The 19,506-nt window shown below is 41.1% G+C and overlaps 1 protein-coding gene across 2 annotated transcripts in view; it reads right to left on the bottom strand.

Annotated features, from left to right (window-relative positions):
- Positions 1-19,506, bottom strand: part of LRIG1 (leucine rich repeats and immunoglobulin like domains 1) — a 153,778-nt gene that overhangs the window by 28,158 nt on the left and 106,114 nt on the right. For both annotated transcript variants that reach the window (XM_081939848.1, XM_081939849.1), the window contains exons 5-9: positions 17,554-17,697; positions 14,891-15,034; positions 13,705-13,848; positions 8,944-9,087; positions 5,474-5,554 (exon numbers count right to left, since the gene is read on the bottom strand). In XM_081939848.1, coding sequence (XP_081795974.1) covers positions 5,474-5,554; positions 8,944-9,087; positions 13,705-13,848; positions 14,891-15,034; positions 17,554-17,697 — 657 coding nt within the window. The remainder of the gene's footprint in view (positions 1-5,473; positions 5,555-8,943; positions 9,088-13,704; positions 13,849-14,890; positions 15,035-17,553; positions 17,698-19,506) is intronic.

Here is a 19,506-nt window from a genome sequence, read left to right as displayed (position 1 = left end):
CAGGGTGAACTGCCAGAATACTATCTCTGGGTCATATGATCACTTTTTGTGACTTTCTGACAAGCAAAGTCAATGGGAAAACCAGATCCACTTAACAACTATGTTAGGAGTTTAACAACTGCCATGATTCACTTAATCACAAAGATGCTTGGGACCTCTGACCAGTTTTTATAGATCAGGGTTAGACTATTCTTTGTGTTCCACACTGAGATGTGCAATTACCGTATTTTACGGAATACAAGTCGTACCTTTTTCCCTCAAAAAAGAGGCTGAAAATCTGGGTGCGTCTTATACAATGAATACAGCATTTTTTGCCTCCTGAAACTTCGCCCCTTTTACCAAAATGGCTGTGCATTGCTTTTAGAAGGCTTTCAGAGAACTCCTGGCGGCTGGAGGGGGCAGAAATGAGCAAAAAACAGCCCGTTTTTTGCCTTCCGCAAACCCAGGATCACTCTATAAGCCTCCTAAAGGCTATTCATGCCCTTTTTTTGAAAAAAAAATGGGCCCGTTTTCACGAACAATGGGCCGATTTGGGGAGGTTTGCAGAATGCAAAAACCTTTTTAAAAATTTTCCTCTTCAAAAACCTTGCTGCGTCTTATACTCCGATACGTCTTATACTCTGAAAAATACAGTAGATCATGTCTGCACTTTGAATTTAAAAAATTGATTTAATTGTGTTGGTTTTTCCTCAATAAAACTCTGGGGACGAAAGCTGTACAAGAAAGCCAAATTTCTGACAAATTTCTTAGTCTGAGCACTTGATTGAGCATTTCCAGGTGGTCCCTCAAGAGGAAGGTTTTCCATTATGGATGGAAAAGAGGATCAACACACTATCCTCACATAGTTTACTTGCAAATTGCCAAACACAACAAGCAGCTAGTTAAAGAACATCTCAAACTTAAAAGGTGTGGGTGGGTGGAGATTCAATACTACACACAATGGAGGAATAATTGACGATGGAACATGCAGGGATATGGTAGTTGGCACAACTTCTGTGATCAAGGAACTTACGCTAGCTATCTCTGCATGCTCATAAATGGCTGATATTTATAGACTTTATAGATTTTTTGCAAGAAACATGGAAAAATATGAACATATGACTTGTGGACCAAACATAATTTCTAATGTTGGATTTTCCCCCTTACCAAAGGGAGCCCTCTTGTGAAGCACTGTGAAGCTGTTCCCATGGCAACTCCACTGCGCTGTACAGTAGAAGCCATTTCCAGCAGTACAGTAGAAGCCATTTAAAGGCAAAACAGGCTGCATCTGAACAGAACACACATCCCGAGGGGTGTAGGGGTGTCTTACCCCCACAGTATTTTTCTCCAGAGAGTAAGTCATCTGTGTACCAAGTTTGGTTGAAATTGCTCAAAGCATTCCAGTTATATTGGAACACACACACACACACACACATACATACATACACACACACACACAGCCAATTTTATATAGAGATTATTATTATTGGTAAGCTGCTTAGATTTTTTTTCTTTTTAAATTGAGCAGCATATAAACTGGATGAAATAAAAGTACTAATATATAAAAGGTGCACAGAGCATAGAATACAGGGACATCTCTGTTCCAGTTTTAACCAATTGCAGGGATGTTATGAAGAAAAATATCCACAGCTTCTGGACACGGCCATGGGGTTTGGGATATTATTATTATTTTTTTGGTCCCTAAGAAGAATGGAACTAAAATCAGCCCAATGGATATCTTTTGCCTTCTCAAAATTGGAAAGAAATATAAGGTCTAAATAATTAGGGCTATTTCTAGACATCAGTTTTTGCCAGTGTAATGTTTTGATTGTTCTTCTGAGGCAATGTTTTAATTTAAGTTTGCTTTCTCCTCGGTGGAAAATGTCATCTATAATTCAGAGAAGGCTAACATCTTTGCTTGTCCCTTTATCTCCTGTTAACACCTCCACTATGATGAACAAGGTGCCTGAGTACTCACTGCAATCTCCTTTCGGTAGCTTGTCCACACAGATCAAAAGAGGAACAGCTCTTAAAACTGTCTCCAAAACACTGAAGTAATTATTAATTCATGTGGAGATTTCCTCTTAAGTGTCTCTCTGTGTCTCTCTCTTCCACCACCTATGTGTCTTTATGTTAATACACTAAAATGCTTCAGTCTAACAGTTTAAATGCAGTACTTGGCATAGAAAGGTTTATTTTGATTATTTTTCAAACAAAAGATGTTGTTCATTTATATAAAAAAATCCATACCAACCATCCCCCCCAAAAAGTTGATGTGTACCATATTTTTAGGAGTATACGATGGACCTTCCCCCCCCCCCAAAAAAGAGGATGAAAATCTGGGTGCGTCTTATACACTGAATACAGCATTTTTGGCCTCCCGAAACCTCACCTCCTTTGCAAAAATGGACATGCAGAGGGTTTGGGAGGCTTGCAAAGTGCTCCTAGGGGCCGGGAAGGGCAAAATCGAGCAAAAAATGGGCCATTTTTGCTCATTTTTGGCCCCCTTAGCCCCCAGGAACACTCTACAAGCCTCCCAAAGTTCTGAATCCCCTTTTTCTTTTTTCAAAAAATGAGGTGTGCAGAGGATTTGGGAGGCCTGAAGAATGCATAAACATTTTTTTTTAAATTTACCTCTTCAAATCATGGTGCGTCTTATACTCCGGTGCATCTTATAGTCCAAAAATATGGTATTATTTTTTTTGAAAAAAATACATACAGGAAAAACATTGCATAATACTAGCTGATAACCCGGCGCTGCCCAGGTATTTATTTATCCCAAATCTCCTTGCATGAACGTTGCCACAAATTCTAATGTTGGATTTCCCCCCTTCCCAGAGGGAGCCCCCTTGTGGAGTATTGTGAAGCCGTTATCATGGCAACTCCACAGCGCTATACAGTAGAAGCCATTTTAAGGCAGTATAGTAGAAGCTATTTTAAGGCACTACAGGCTGTATCTTAACAGAACACACACTCCGAGGGGTGTTAGGGGTGTCTTACCCCTACAGTATTTCTTTCCAGAGGGTACGTAATCTGAGTACCAAGTTTGGTTGAAATTTTTCGAGTAATTCCAGAGTTATGATAGAACATGCACACATACACACAGCCATTTCTATATAGATAGATTCCACAATAGTTGAAAGCTGTTATATAAGGACAAGAGATGATCTATTCAAGCGAGGGCAGACTATCAACTTCCCAGACCCAGCCAGCTGTCCAAAGAACCAGATATAGCATGAAACCAAGCTACAGGTGCAGAGCTCTTACTACAGAGCACCACACTACACCTCAGACTAGAGTACTTTTTTAAAGAAGCTTAATAGAGTCCCAGGTAAAAGGCATTCCTTCCATTCCCTACTAGCACTGATGATGTTACCTAGTTTGGTAATGAAATGTCTGCAAAAAACCCAATCATGATCAGAGAACACCAAGGAGGAACACATTCCTCCTTTTCCCTTACCTGACTTTGCCCACATTAGTGCCTACCCTTAAGTGAGTATGAAAGACTTTCTCTCCTCTGCTCCAGTGAAGCACATATGTGTGAGAGTATGCATAATCATGGCCACTAGCTTACTCCTGATGATGTGTTTTTTTTTTTGCCAATTCTACAGCCCATCCACCCATTCACTCTGGAGGGCAAGTTCTGAAAGGAGAAATCTGCTCTCTCTCCCTCTGCAGAAGACACACACACACACACACACACACAAACACACACGCCCCACAGAATTAAGGAACCCAATCACACTAAGTTCTGTTTTTTGTTCTGAGTGGTTCCTTCCTAGTTAGCTGCCTAGTATGCCAATTAGATGGCATGGTGCCTTCAACAGACATAATGCTAACGGTGGGGACATCAAGACCACTCTCTCCTTCACGCATCTGTAATCATGTGAGGCCTAATATCCGAACAAAGCTAAGCTTTTAGTCAATTTCACAGTATGCCATGTAAGAGTCTCCTGCAGGCATATCAAAGGATTAGGGGAAGCAGGAATCCTCTACAGCTTTTCAATAAAAAGTCATCATCAGTCATACATTTGGACACTTGGTTACTTTGAAAACAGAAATTCTTCTTCCATGTTTTCATCAATTTTCCAAGGTTAGATATTTATTTCAAATCACTTCCTAGTGTTTTCCTGGACAACTAAGGGTCATAGTTTTGTGGGTTAAAACTGAATTAAATTACCATACTATATTGGAAGTCATTATCTTTTACAGAACAAAATATTTACTTCACTGATGCTATGAATTCTTATCTTGCTGCATTAAAAAGAGTGTTTTTGTTTTTTTGTTTTTCTTGTGATTTTACTATGTTTGTAGTTTCTCTTAATTTATGACATCTTCCAGCTTTCACTCTCTAAGCGGAGTGAAAGAGTCAGTCTATCGCCCTCAACAATCTGGATCCTCATTTTACCGACCTCGGAAGGATGGAAGACTCAATCAACCATGAGCCGGTCAGGATCAAACTCCTCGCAGTGGACAGAGTTTGCCTGCAATACTTGCATTCTAACCACTACGCCTCAACGTCTGGGACGGTGGGCAAGAGATGTGACCTCAAGAAGTTCAGCACAAGGTGGGAAGGAAGAACAGGAGGTGTGGCAGGATTGGGCAGATGCATGAGGGTATGCGAGAGGCGCCATGTCTGGTAAGATGCATGGCACAGGCTGGGTGTGTGACTCTCTGTATGTGGGTATAATGTGAATGAGGAGGGGGCACAGAAGTGCATGAGTTGGCATGGTTTCAGTGTAGAAGGGCTAAGTGGTTGAGGGAGACTAACCCTAGTGATTTGCTATTTTCTCCACTGATTTTATAGGGAAGTTAGCAGGGTAGGTTGCAAATGGCAATCACATGATTATAGAGAGCTTGGCAACCGACTAAAAATGTGAATGGGTTGCCAAGCATTCAAATTGTGATCAAGTGACTTGCAGGGGTTCTGGAAAGGCTAAAACTCTGAGGACTGGTCATAACTGCCAATTGCTCAGCAGTATCATAACTTGGAACGATTGCTGATCGAACAGTCATAGATCGAGGAATACCCATACCAGCAATATAGTCTCCCGTGGGACAAAAGCTGAGTGCATTTTCTGTTTAAAAGATCACCATCTGAACACAATGCAAAGAAAAATCAAATGTGCGCCCCCCCCCCTTTCATTGGAAGACCAAAAGTATCAGGAACTAAGCAATTTGTCAGGAATATAAAGCGAAACAAATTTATCATTTGAGGCTCATAAAATAAGGTGACTTTTTTTTTTATTCTCGACAAAAAAATAAAACTTCTTTAGATCTACAAACTAAGAGGAAAAAAAAGTATAGTCAGAATTTGAATTATGGCCAAATGAGCTTGTGTACGAGTAATAAAAAATATTTTTATTGCGCATGATAGAAGCTCAGCAATGTCCCACTTTCTCCCATCCCACTCCTAATATACACAGAGATATACAAAGTTGTTTGGAAAAAAACAGCTTTTGTTTTCTAGAAGCAAAACTTCTCCGATACTCACAGCATGCTTAGGTTTTCCAGGCCCGTAAATGCTCCACTGGTGTCTTCTATTGTCCCCGAAATCTCGTTATGATCCAGATTCCTAGGGAGAGGATGACAAAAGAAAGATCACAATCAATTTCCCTGTTTGTGAGACCAGCATTCAAAGAGGCTCACAAAGGCCAACCTTTAGGAAACCTTCCCCAAAGACACTGCCTTTGTTCCCGTAGCATAAAGCTTTCATCTGGAGCATTTGTGGAAAAACAGTAGTAATTCACTCTAGTTGACTAGATCTGGCCTCTTCCGTATTGTTTTCCTTCAAAGAAAACTCCCACAAATGATGCTTCTGCTACCTGATTCTCTTCAACTGAGTTAGGGTTTTACTTCTTCTGGTTCTCAGAAAGCACACGAAAAAACTTATTTTACACCCACCGGAGACTTGGGCAGTCGTAATAAAGCCAATAAAAATCAATAACTAGAAGTAAGCCCAAAAGTGCTTTTATTTTAAAAGCAACTGGACTTTCTGATTTTTCTTTAAGATGTTTTCTCTTCTCATCCAAAAAGCTTCTTCAGTTCAGAAGTGAAATGAGAAGCGAAACATCTTAAAGAAAAATTAGAAAGTCTAGCTGTCTTTAAAATAAAAGGACCTTTGAGATAACCATGACCTAGATGAATAAGAATCTTCATGAACAACTAGAAGTAAGGATGAGAACGTGCAAATAGATACAAATACAGCCACTATGGTTTTACTGGGGTTGAGTCACAGAAGGGGGGGGGGGCTCCCAAACTTTAGGGTGTAGCTCAGTTGGTAATATAAATGTGGCTACAAAAAGCTCCTCCTCCTTCCCACCCACCCCTCACTGAAATCAAGAGTGGGGCCTTGGGTAATAAAGGCAATAAAGCAATCAGGGGAGAAAAATGGGATCCAGAGGTCCAGGGCAAAACATTTGAAGTCCAGAGATTCAGCTGCACGGATTACCGACGTCATTTCTATTTTTATGTTTTGCTCTTTACTCCAGAGTAAGCTCCTTGCTTTTCGCCATTTCTCTTTTTGCAAAGAGAAATCAATCTCGGAAGGATTTATTTTTAATTATTTTATTTCGTCAAGCCTGAATTAGGCAACAGATATAAGTATAGACATGATTATGAATACAAGAAATGAATACGGATACGAGGGAACATCAGGACAGGGACGGTAGGCACGCTGGTGCACTTATGCGCGCCTCTTATTGGGAATTGGCACATGATCGTCTTGCCAGATGTGAGATGAACTGAAGGACTTTGGGAGAATTTAGGGTGGGATGAGATTTCTCTAGCACCCTTTAAAAAAAAAGTTAATTGGCCTTTTACATTGCATTTTGTATAAAAGGAACATCCTTTTGTGAGAAACATGCTGTTTTTTTAAAAAAAAAATCATATAGGGACCCAGTATTCCAGTTCAGTTTTCTTTGCATTCACTTTGCTTTTTTCACAGCCTCTGTTGCCAATTTCCTATTCTTTCTGGCTGGCTGGCCCTGAAAGCATACTGCCTTGTTAATCATTCTGCTGTGAGGTCTCTGGGACTGACCTCTATTTGAATAGCTTCTCATTTCAGCAGTTTCACACCCACCAAAGGCTTGTCAACAATAGATCGTAATTAAAGCATGCCCAGCTCTTTTTCACCAGGTGCAGGGGCTGATGGGCCTTCCTCTTGATTCAATTAGAACTTGCTCTCCCACCCTCTTCCCTCTCTGTGTACTGGACACAAAAGGAGACCGAGAATTAGCTGCAATCCAAACAGTCTTTTCAGTTTGGGAAAGCCTTTCGTCCTTTTCTGTGCCAGCTGCCTAGGAGCGAGCCCTTTCTGAAAACAGGCACGGGATTGAAAAGTGGGTCTGGGAAAGGCAAAGAAACATAAAGCCCGTCCTCACTTCAATAAAAGGAATAAATAACTGCACAGTGCAGTAACCAAGGGGGAAAGTCTGTGTTTCTTTTCCATTAAGCTCCAACTTCAAAAGAGCTTTGGAGAAAAGAATTTTAAATAAGTAATTTGGAGAACTGTTCATTTGGTGGAAGGACATTATTTAAAAAGAAAAACAAGGGTCCTATAAAATTATTCTGGTTTTCAGCTAAGGGTTTCACAAAACCAAAAGTATCAACAATTGTGCACATGGAATGGCAAGTCAATAAAAACAGAGATTCAATTAAAGAAGAAATACCCCATTAAGTACAGGGGTAAAATGTCTCCTTGAACACACTCAAGGCACTTCTTTTCCTTAGTTGAGTCTGGAGGCAATATTTGCTAGACTGGAAGTTTCCCAGAAGCTGTGAAATAAAGAGTAGGTCATGCTCAGTTAATGTCCTCTCAGTGCCAACAACTACAGTTTATCCACACAGTGTTAAATTTGGGGTAGACATCGTTGTCCAGATGTCTATGGAGATTCTCAATCATCCAGGTCATGGTTATTCCATAGATGCTTTTCCAAAAGGCAACTGGATTTTCTTAGTTTTCTTTCCCTTTAAACACTTAACTTCTCATCCAAGAAGTTTCTTCAGGTCTAACTGATGGAGAATGGAAGGATTTATATTCTTTGCAGTCATCTTGTCACTAGCACTCTTTCTTTTGTTTGAAACAAGATGTCAAAAAATGCCATCTATTTCAAAAATGAACAGTTGTCAAGCCTGGAAGCCATCTTTTACATTGGGCCTTCAGGCCTGCGACAATTTTTGCTGTGGGAAAATGGGAGGGGAAATTATATGGAGTATGGGAGATACATAGTCTAAATAACATTTCTTTCTCTATGAGTCAAGGACATCTTGCCCGGCACTTGGAGTGGTGTGACTGGGAGGTATCTCCAGTTGGGACAGTGCCTGATTGGACCATGTGATGGACATGTGGGTGCTGGGCAGGGACTTGAACTTTCACTTGGGTGGGGGAAACCTAGAAGCTTTCAGATTCGGGTTTTCCCAGATGTGCCAATATCTAATAAAATGGAACTTTGAGGAAACTCAAGCCTCATTGTCTTCTTTCGTTGGGGGTGTTACTTGGAACCCTGACAACAGTCCTCTCTCAACAGAGAAGAAGGGATATGACACTATCTATCTCCTATTTACAATCCAATCCCTTCAGCGGTCCCAAGAATGCTCCAAGCCCGTTTGAACTTTACTTCAGGTAACTCTGAGGATACAGATAAACCCCCAAGAAGCCTCAATAACTCTGGAGAGCTAACAACCAATCCTCAAGGTGCTAATGACTAGATGACTGCAAAGAATATAAATCCTTCCATTCCCCCACCAGTCAGTCAGAACTGAAGAAGTCTTGAATAACAAGCAAATCATTATCAAATAAAACAACAACAACCCAAGAAAGTCCAGTTGCCTTCTGAAAAAAGCAACTTTGGGCCATTCGTTGTCTAATTAAAGAGAAGGCAAAAGCAAATATCAAGACGTATCCCTTTTATTCCTCTCAAGAGTTAACCTGACAAACAAAAAGAAAAAAAGTAAAATCCGTACAGAACACGTAAGCTTTTGAGTCCCTTGAATGCTCCTTCTGCAATGTGACTGATGGAATTGTGACTCAGGTGAAGGATCTCCAGGCTTCCCAGATCTGCTAGACTTCCTTTATCCAATCTGGTTAAGTTGTTAAATGACAAGGACCTGAGGGAAAAAAAAGAGCAAAATTTTAGTGCGAAGCATTTATTTTCCCATCTTGACGATACCTCTACTGCATAGTTCCTTTGTCCTGGAAATAATTTAGTTCTTGATTATTCTAAATGTCTTTCCTATTGAAAAGAGGGTCAAGAATATTCAAGTTGGATCAAGTATTTACTGTACGGGCAAAATAAAGCCAGAAGCTAATCATGTAACTTTTACACATGGATTTAAACTCAGGGGTATCAAGCTCGATTTCAGGGTTGTGTTTGACCTTGTGGGGGGTGGCTAGGGGGCGTGGCCAGTTTAACATCACTCAGCAATGCTCCGCTTTTGGCCATAACAGCCTCCTGCAGCCTTCTGCCAGCAAAAACGAAGCCTGGACAGATCGCACACGGCCTCCGCGAGCTCCATTTTTGCTGGAAGAGGGTTGCAGGAGGCCGTTGCGGCCAAAAATGGAGCCTGAAGCTCCGTTTTCACTGGCAGAGGCACTGTGGGCCAGTCCTTCACTGTTTCCAGGGCGGGCCCACAGGCCAGATCTAAGCACCCCATGGGCCAGATCCGGCCCACGGGCCTTGAGTAACCCAACAGCTCCTTCGGTTTCTCAGAACTTATTCATAGAGTTAAGCCCAATTATTCCATCTAGTCCTTGGCAAAGTCAAAGCATGTTTGTTTTCAGAGTGAGTTATCTCCAAGCTAACTTCAGGATCTGGGTTATACTACAGCAACCCTGCTAAAACATGGAAAGAATTGATCATTTTTCTTTGAACCAAGGAAACAAGCGTAAGACAGGATTCCACATATCCTTCCAATAATTTGGAAGGTTATTAAGACTTGGCTTTTTACTGAGATGATGGGATAGGATTATATAGGCAGATAGTATGGAAGGAAGGCAGCTGAGCCTGCAGTGAGGCATCCTATGGGGACAATTGTAACACAGGGTTTTTTGTTTTATTGTTTACTGTTTTAGGATTGCTTGATTTATAGGGTTAACTGTTGTAAGCCACCCAGAGCTGCTTAAGATGGGCAGCTAATAAATCTTTTAAATAACTAACATAAAGCCCCAAACCCCAGTTTCAGAGCAGCCAATGTAATGAGATCATGAAACCCAGGAAGTTCATAGAATTGGAAGAATTGCAAAGCAGGGGCTGGCATTCTGTCATCTGATCTCAGTGACAATAAATGATCAGCTCCAAAAACCTTGGTTTCCCACTAATTGAACTGGTTATGTAAGTTGCTGTCTCCTTTTCCCAATTTTCTTTTTCATGCATCAGAATAGCAACATTTTGGGGGAATCCCTACGATTGCCTTGCATCTTAAAGGTGAAGATTCCCCTCGCACATATGTGCTAGTCGTTCCCGACTTTAGGGGGTGGTGCTCATCTCCTTTACAAAGCTGAAGAGACAGCGCTGTCCAAAGACATCTCCGTGGTCATGTGGCTGGCATGACTAAACGCTGAAGGTGCACAGAGTGTTGTTATCTTCCCACCAAAGGTGGTTTCTATTTTTCTACTTACATTTTTACATGCTTTCGAATTGCTAGGTTGGCAGAAGCTGAGATAAGTAACGGGAACTCACTCCATTACATGGCGCTAGGGATTTGAACCACCAAACTGCCGACCTTTCTGATCGACAGCTCAGTGTCTTAGCCACTGAGCCACCGCGTCTCCCTTGAATCTTACAGAGGCTCAAAACCTCCTATCCCTGACTACAATAAAGACTGATTTGACTTGTTTCCCATCTCCCTTATACCTTTCCTTTAAAAGTTCTCCAACTTCCTCCAACTACAACAAATAAAAGGCACATACATTATTTACCAATGGCTTCAGCAGGAGACTGAGCTGCACTTTAGTCTGTGAGCAGCTTCTCTTCAAATAAAGCAACCTAAAATAGCAATATTTTATATGTACCCTGGCACTGTCAGAAATTTGCAAAAGTCGATCACATGACCCCAGGACACTGCAACCATCATAAATGTGAGATAGTTACCAAGCGTCCGAATTTTGATCGTGTGTCCAGGGGGATGCTGCAATAGTTGTAAGCGTGAAAAACAGTCGTAAGTCAGTCTTCTCAATGCCATTGTAACTTCAAATGGTTACTAAATGAACTATTGTTGAGGACTGCTTATGAAGTGCGGGATACAAAAGTTAATGACATCTGCCAAAACCAGGACAGTCAGGACAGAAAGAATTCCTAAGTAAATAGGGCATTTATTATCTCGTTTGCAAACACATGGCATTTTTGCAAACGTGCGCCGAGATAGCAATGGTATAACTAGGAGCGATCGAAGGTCTCTTGGAAAAGCTTTCCAAAAGGCAGGGGACAACATAAATTAATTCCCAAGGAGACTGTGGTGTTGAATTATGAAGAGATGGCAACCAGTCAACATTATTTCCTCACCTGTGATAAAAGAATTTTTCAAAAGGGGAACGGAGGGGGTTACACAGAAGAAATCCAACTGTTAAAAAAAAAACCTCATAATTGGCAGCAGTTTTTTTCAGGGGGGGAGGGGTCAGGACTGTAGAGCCACATTTCTTTTTTGACATCAACTAGAATTAGCCAAGAGCACATTTCAAAATAAAGCTTTGTAATATCCCTCTGCAATCAGCCAGAAAGAGGCATATATTCACTGACATTTTGTACCTCTCCACAGCCTGAGTAGGGAAATAGCGTATTTTTCATACGTTAAGACGCACTGGTATATAAGACACACCAAGATTTATTTATTTATACACACACACACACATTCTCTTATACATAAATTGTATATATATGTGTGTGTGTGTGCATATATATGTATACATAAAATGTATAAATTATAAATTATATATGTTACTGTGAAAGTCCGAAATCTGGTGAATGTCGACATTCACCGGTGAATGTCGACATTCACATAGTCGCTTGGTGTATCCGTGAAAGACCGAAATTGGTGAATGTCGACATTCACCGGTGAATGTCGACATTCACATAGTCGCTTGGTGTATGTCCGAAAATTCCCTTATCCTCTCGACACCCTTACCCTAATCCCCTTACCCTAATACCTCGGCTCCTCGCTTCCTTTGAAGCGTCTTCTATTCGCGGACTTTTTTAAAAAAAAAAAACCTGCGATCCTGCGCGGTTAGAACGAAAAGCAAAAGTAAAGCGTTACGCTGACTCGTTATATATCTGTCACCGTGAAAGACCGAAATTGGTATGTGTCGACATTCACCGGTGAATGTCGACATTCACCAACATTCACCGGTGAATGTCGACATTCACCAACATTCACCGGTGAATGTCGACATTCACCAATTTCGGTCTTTCACGGTGACATATATACCAAGAGGTAAATAAGAAAAAAAAGATTTTGTCCTTCCCAGCCCCCAGGAGCACTCTGCAGGCTTCAGCAGGGCTGGAGCAAGGCAAAAATGCCTCAGTTTTTCGCAAAAATGGGATGTGGGGGTGGGGTTCAGGAGGCCAAAAATTGCTGTATTCAGTATATAAGATGCACCAACATTTCCACATTCTTTTAGCGGGGAAAAGGTGCGTCTTACACTCAAAAAATACGATATGTAGATTTATCATTTTTATTCCAGAATGGGATAAATTAAGGGATTTCTGAAGTCCCTTGTATTCTGGATAAATCCATAGCACCTGTGTCCCTTGAATGACTGAATGTGTATCCTTAAAAGACGTTTTCAATAGCTTTCTTAACACTCCTTATCTGGCTATTTGGAAGAAACTAACAAGACATTAACAAGAGAAGCAAACACAGTGTCAAAACCTTGGGTTAAAGAAAAATCTCAAAGACCCCTAGGGACATCAATTGATGTTTTCCATAGCGTCACTGACATTTAAAACACACACACACACACATATGCATGTGCAGTAGAAATGTATAAACATGTGCGCATGCACACAACACTTTCAATTCATCTTTTATCCAGTGTTTTAAAAAGATTTGAAATTAAAATAAATATAATAAAAATATACAAATCGACCAAGCACAGTTAAGATGCTGGAGAAAAGGTTCAAAAGGATGCAATAAATAATTGTTTCATATTTATCTAGGCTAATAAAAAGGCTTTTTAAGAGACATTAGAGACTGATAAGGCTTGCTGGTGATGGAAATTAATATATGGATGCCGACTGTTGAAAATAATTTATCTAAGTGAAACAAACTTCTTTGATAGAAGTCGTATTTGGAGAACAAATACAACTTTAGTATTGATAGTTATTGTAGAAGAAACAGTGCCTTAATATTCCCTAGTCCTGTGATGGTGAACCTATGGCACGCAACCCGTCACCCTAGTTCAGTTGGTTGTTGGGTCTCTGCCACACGGGGGGGGGGCACACACATGCATGGTGAGCAGGGCATATGCACGGAGGTGCACACGCATTGTATTTGGGGGGTTCGAGCGTGTACACGCGCTTTGGGCACTCGGTCCGGAAAAGGTTAGCCATCACTGCCCTAGTCCCAAACTTTCTAAATTAAAAAGTAGCATTTTGAGGGTGTAATAATTGCATTCTACAAAACCTGAATCTTCTAAAAACCTTTCTCTCTTATAGCAGTGCCTACACATACTGCAGTGCCAGAGTTTCTATTTTTATTATCAACGGTTGCCTCCCAAATTAGCTAACTTACAGTTCGTTCAGCTTTTGGCAGAAGTTCCATCCAGTAGGACTGATACTGGATATCAGGTTGTTACTCAGATGAAATTGTTGAAGGGACGCCAGGCCATACAGAGAACCACCATTCACTTCTGTGAGGACATTGTGTTCCAGGTGCCTACATGGAAAACCAAACTGGATCTTTTAAACCGTGCATAAACCTGTACCTGATATTGATATTTAATACAGTTTTTCTCAGACAAAATTCCCAAAATCTGTAATTTCTTTTATCACATTTAAGAAGAAGGAAAAAAAAAAAAACCACAATCCAAATAGCATGATTATTTGATTTCTGAGATTATAGCTGACATGAAATTCCTTGCACCGTGGGGTGTTCCAATACTCCAACATTCTGTTACTGATAAAAGTAAGGACACTTCCAAGTCAAAATTGATATTTCATAACTGCATGGAAATGCTCATATGGTTCTTTTGGCAGTGAGACAGAAGTGCCAAAGTTAAATTAAAATTATCTGAATGTATTTAATACAATTATTGTCCGTGTATTTAATGATTTCCTCTTCTTTTACATTAAGAACAACTATTCAGAAGTAGTTCCTGAAAAGACTCAAGAATTGCAACCATGCTTTGGGGAGATTACAAATATGGCTTTGGGCTTTTGCACCTTTACACAACTAACAATGTTGGGATTCCAAAAAATTTACTACCTGTTCTGTGGGCGTGGCTTGGTGAGCATGGCATGGTTTGGTGGGTGTGACTTGGTGGGCGTTGAATGGCTTGGGTGGACATGGCTTGGTGGGCGTGGTAGGGAAAGGATACTGTAAAATCTCCATTCCCTCCCCACTCCAGGGAAAGGATCCTGCAAAATCCCCATTTCCTCCCGATCAGCTGGGACTCGGGAGGCAGAGAATAGATGGGGGCGGGGCCAGTCAGAGGTGGTATTTACTGGTTCTCCAAACTACTCAAAATTTCCACTACCAGTTCTCCAGAACTGGTCAGAACCTGCTGAATACCACCCTCTGAACTAACAGCAAAAGTCTACATATGCTATCCCTGAAGTGCCCAAAAACAGAAGTTTCAGGCACCAAAAATCACATATCTGCATGCTATGAAGTGGGGAGATGACTTTCTTGGCATCAAAGAAAATGTCAAAAGAAATACAGTATTCCTTAAAATCTATCAGCGTAACTATTGACTTACAGAACTTCCATTTTGGCCAGACCCCAGAAAGCTCCATCCGTCAACTTGCTTATATTGTTGCGCTGCAGCTTCAAAACTTCTAAACTGTCCAGTCCATAAAATGTCAACCCTTCTATCAAACGAATACGATTCCGGTTTAACTCTCTGAAAATGACCAACACAGAAGGATGTTAAGTCAAGTCTTTCTCAATAGATTTAATCTTTAAAAGCCAAAAGCCAGGCATAGGTAAATGAGGAACAGGGTGGCACCCCCTTATGTTAGAATATGAATATGTGAGTCATCTGAACAGAAAAAGTCATCCAAGAGAATAAAAGAAAGCTAAATTAATCACAAAAGTCAAATGGACCAAAACACTATTAATTTGATTTTAAAGGTGAAGGGGGATATATTTCCTTGCTTATTTCACATTGAAAAAAAAACTTCCCTTGTTTTTTGTACTGGTAGTCCTTGAATTAGGACCATTTGTTCAATGACTATTCAAAGCTGCAGTGCTCCTGCAGTTACATTTATGACTGGTTCCAACATCCTATAATCATGTGATTTATCAGTTTGTTGCAGAAAAATCAAATCCAGAAAGCACATAAACAGATAACTGATTCAGCTGGATCATTAACTTTTTTATATACATAATAACAGATGAATGAATGTATATTACCAATAGTAGATTATTTTAATGTGGTAGAAGTTACAAGCAGAACACAAGCAGGAGAGAACAGTTTCGTCTCAAGAGTTCAGAGCAGACAGAGTAGTTTCAGTTTCGATTCTCAGCACAGACTCAGATCTGTTTAAGCTCCCATTGGCTGACTTAGTTGCTATGCCTATTCATTGGCTTGTTACCATGTGTCTCCCAGTCATGAATATTCTAACATGATTGTTGTTGCCAACTTTCTCTGCCAGCTTCCCACAGGTAAAGTCAATGGGGAAGTTGATAGGGAAGGTCACAAGTTACTTCCCTTCCCATCTTTCTTCAATCATTCACATGCACTGCACCCTCCTTCCCCCTGTGATTGCTCACACCTATCAGTTCCCTCATTTCCTGGCTTCCGTGTGTTCACACACATCCTCTGGCATCTTCCTCCTCTGTGCCTCCTTGCACTCATACTCACACATGCACACAACACCAGTGCCCTCCTTTTCTGAGCATCCCTGGACTTGCACAAAGGACCGCACCCACCAGCAATCTCTTTTCCTGGCCTGAGTTTGTGCCACACATGCCAGCATTTGTGCAACATGCACTGGGCTTCCCAAGACCTACTTCTCTATGGCAATCCTACATTCCTTGTCTGGGACTCTCCCAGTTTTCCACGTAATTACACATTTGTCTTTGGGTTATGATGACAACTAGGACTGCCTGGGTTGCCATCGCTAAGCGATGCAGTCACATGATATTGACCTTTACAACTGCATCAGTTAGCAACGGCAATCTTGATTCCAATTGCCATTGTAACCCGAGGACTACCTGTATTCAGGAGTGGGCTGATTTCCGCAACGGGTTCTCTGCCCGGTTGCTGGGTGGGCGTGGCCATGATGGGTGTAACCTAGTCAGCTTCCTGAACCACAGAGGTGGGTGGGTGGGTGTTTTCGCCTTCCCCAGGCTCTGGAGGCTTTCCTCGAGACTCTGGGAGGGCGAAAACTGCCTCCACAGGCTCCGGACACCCTTGGGAGGCTGGAAATGGGCTCATTTCCAGCCTTCCGGAATTTTCAGGGAGCCCATTTTTCCCCCTCCTCAAGCCTCTGCATGGGCCCTGCACTTACCTCGCATCCAAAACGGTCCGCGTGGAGACTCCTGAGAGGGTGGGCGAGACCAGCCAGGGGTGGAATTTGGAGGTTCTCCGAATCGTCCGTAATAATAGCTATGGGCTCTCCCGAACCCGGGCAAACCTGTAGCAGCCCACCCCTGCCTGTATTATCATGTGAAATCTTACACTAACTATGCTGAATCTAGTCTTTGAGTTGGGTTCCAAACTTAAAGAAAGTAGCAAGCCAATGTTGATGCCAAAGGTCAATTATATGTACATAAAGCCCTGTCGCAGACGCAGATCAAATGCAGCCTAAACTGTACCTTGGCCAAACAAACAACAACATGTGTGCTAACCATCAAAAGCACCCTTTGTCTACCTAAATGCCAACTCTGCATTCTCCCCTCCTTGCAGTTTGAACACCGCATGTGAAAACGGAATTTAAGAAAACCCTCTCAATCTTGCTTTTCTTTCATTGTGTGCCCACAAAATCAAAATAAAACCCAGAAAGAGAAAGCCAGATTCCTTTTTAAAAAATATATGCACACACACACACCAACTGACATAAGGAAGAAAATTTATCATATACATTCGAGTTAACGAATACTCAGATATCTTCCTTCCTTCCTTCCTTCCTTCCTTCCTTCCTTCCTTCCTTCCTTCCTTCCTTCCTTCCTTCCTTCCTTCCTTCCTTCCCTCCCTCCCTCCCTCCCTCCCTCCCTCCCTTTTGGTCCTATTAAGAATGTAAAACTGAATAGTCAATCCAGGGTGGGGCCACATCCAATTTTTATTACATTCATGTCACAAAAGACTATGCTTTAATCAACATTTCATACATTCAAGCTGAAGGATTGTGTATGGCAAAGTGTCCTTAGGGAGCTAAAGCTTGGCAAGTTACAATTAAACAGCCCATTTCTACTCACAGTTGTGTTAGATGGGGCAGTTTGAATGCTTTGACGGGAAGTTGGACAATTCTGTTTTTATTCAGGCGAAGCGTCAGCAGGGATCGTGACAAGCTGTTAAAAGCCTTGGTCTCCAGGACGCTGATTCTGTTGCTCCCCAGGTAGCTGTAATGATTTATAAAAGAACATTCAAAATGGTTGTGTTGGAGGTCTTGATTAGTCCCTCTTTATCTGAGCAGGTGGTGACATCAGACATGCTGTTTTCAGAAAGCAAATGTCTTTCCACTCTAACAACAATCAAGCCATTTTGCACAATTTATAGGCAGGTGATGATTAAAAGATTCCTCTGATGCGGAAGCACCTCCAGTCTGCCAGAGCTTCCTTCCCTTCCCTCAATGCCTTTTGCTGAACTAAAGCTCCCAGAATTTATTTATTTTTTTTGGTCCTTTGAATTCTGAAGTAGTAATCCAGATGAGAAAGAATGTTCATACAGGAATCAAAGCCAAACCAAAAGCAGAACAAATATACACTGTACATGTAATGATAACTGGAAAAGACCCTGATGTTGGGAAAGATTGAAGGCCAGAGGACGAGATGGTTAGATAATATCTTTGATGCAATGAACATGAAATTCTAGGAGACAGTGGCAGACACAGGGGCTTGGTGTGCTGTGGGCCATAGGGTCACTAAGAGTCAGACATAACTTAGTGACTGAACAACTAAGTACAATAAAGCATACTGAAGGTAGGACAACTGTATTCCATTTAGATGAAACAATGTCTTCTGTTTCAGTTTCAGTTACACTAGCCATCCTTAAAATGGGAATGACAGCTTCTTCATTCACAGGGATGTAAAAGAACAATTCTACTGAGGTAATAAATTCGTTTTCTACCTAACTAGAATCCCAAAATCTATCAAACAGATCTGAACTCAGAGTAATGGATGAAATGGGATGAACACCAACAATGTAAAATACTACTACAAGTGGAAAAGCCAATGGCATACTGTCAGTCACGAGTTTTATAAAAACAACACTCCTAAATTAAAAGAGTTGGGATTGTTAATTGCAATTAATCCAGTGATCTACTAATCAAAATATTCAAATGTTTTGATTTTTATAACTGGCTTATCTGTGAGTGACACGTTTTTATGGTATTTGAAGATTGTCTTATCTATCGATGGGTTTTACCAAAGTATATATGGGTCCCTTAAAAAAAGTATTGTTATATATATTTGCAAATAAGCCCATCTGCATATCAGCTACACCCAATTTTTTTGGGGGGGTGTAGTTTAAAGCAGGGGTCCACAACACCCAGACCATGGACTGGCACCGGGCTGCAACATGCCAGAAACTGGGCCGCGAAAACAAGTGGAACCCCATCCATGGGATGCAGACAGCATTCAAAACTACACCCCCCGTGGTCCGTGAAAAAACATGGACCTCTCCATGGAATGGTCCCTGGTGCCCAAAAGATTAAGGGCTGCTGGTTTAGAACCTAAAATTCTCATCTATAAGTTTTTATTCTCTGAGTCTCTCTCTCTCTCTTCATTTTCATTTATTACCATTTAACTGCTGTATAGTTGAAAATAACTGATATGGGGATGACGTTGCTTAAAAAGGGGCAATGGTGTGCATTTTTATTAGTGGTAATGGTGCAAAAAGGGCAATGGTGTGCTTTTTTATTGGTGTGCATTTTGGCTCCCCTACTTTGCCTCAAACCATTTTGAATGTAAAGAAAGGCAGTACAGGAACAGTTCCACTGTACATCCCCCACTGGTTAATGGAGTTTAATTCTGACATATTGTTGCATCAGAAATGAGAGAACCTGACTCTTCATTTTAAAAACCGTCTTCATCAAAACAGACATATTATAGCCCCATGAACTGTTGCAGTATGAGCATTTTAAGAAAGACATTTTTATTTAAAAATCTGATGGAAGAATTTTGCCTATTAGCTATTTGTGGTAGGTATAT

The sequence above is a fragment of the Natrix helvetica genome (assembly GCF_964273705.1).
Source record: "Natrix helvetica genome assembly, chromosome: 1".
NCBI lineage: Eukaryota > Metazoa > Chordata > Lepidosauria > Squamata > Natricidae > Natrix > Natrix helvetica.
This window is presented reverse-complemented; position numbering and strand designations above follow the sequence as displayed.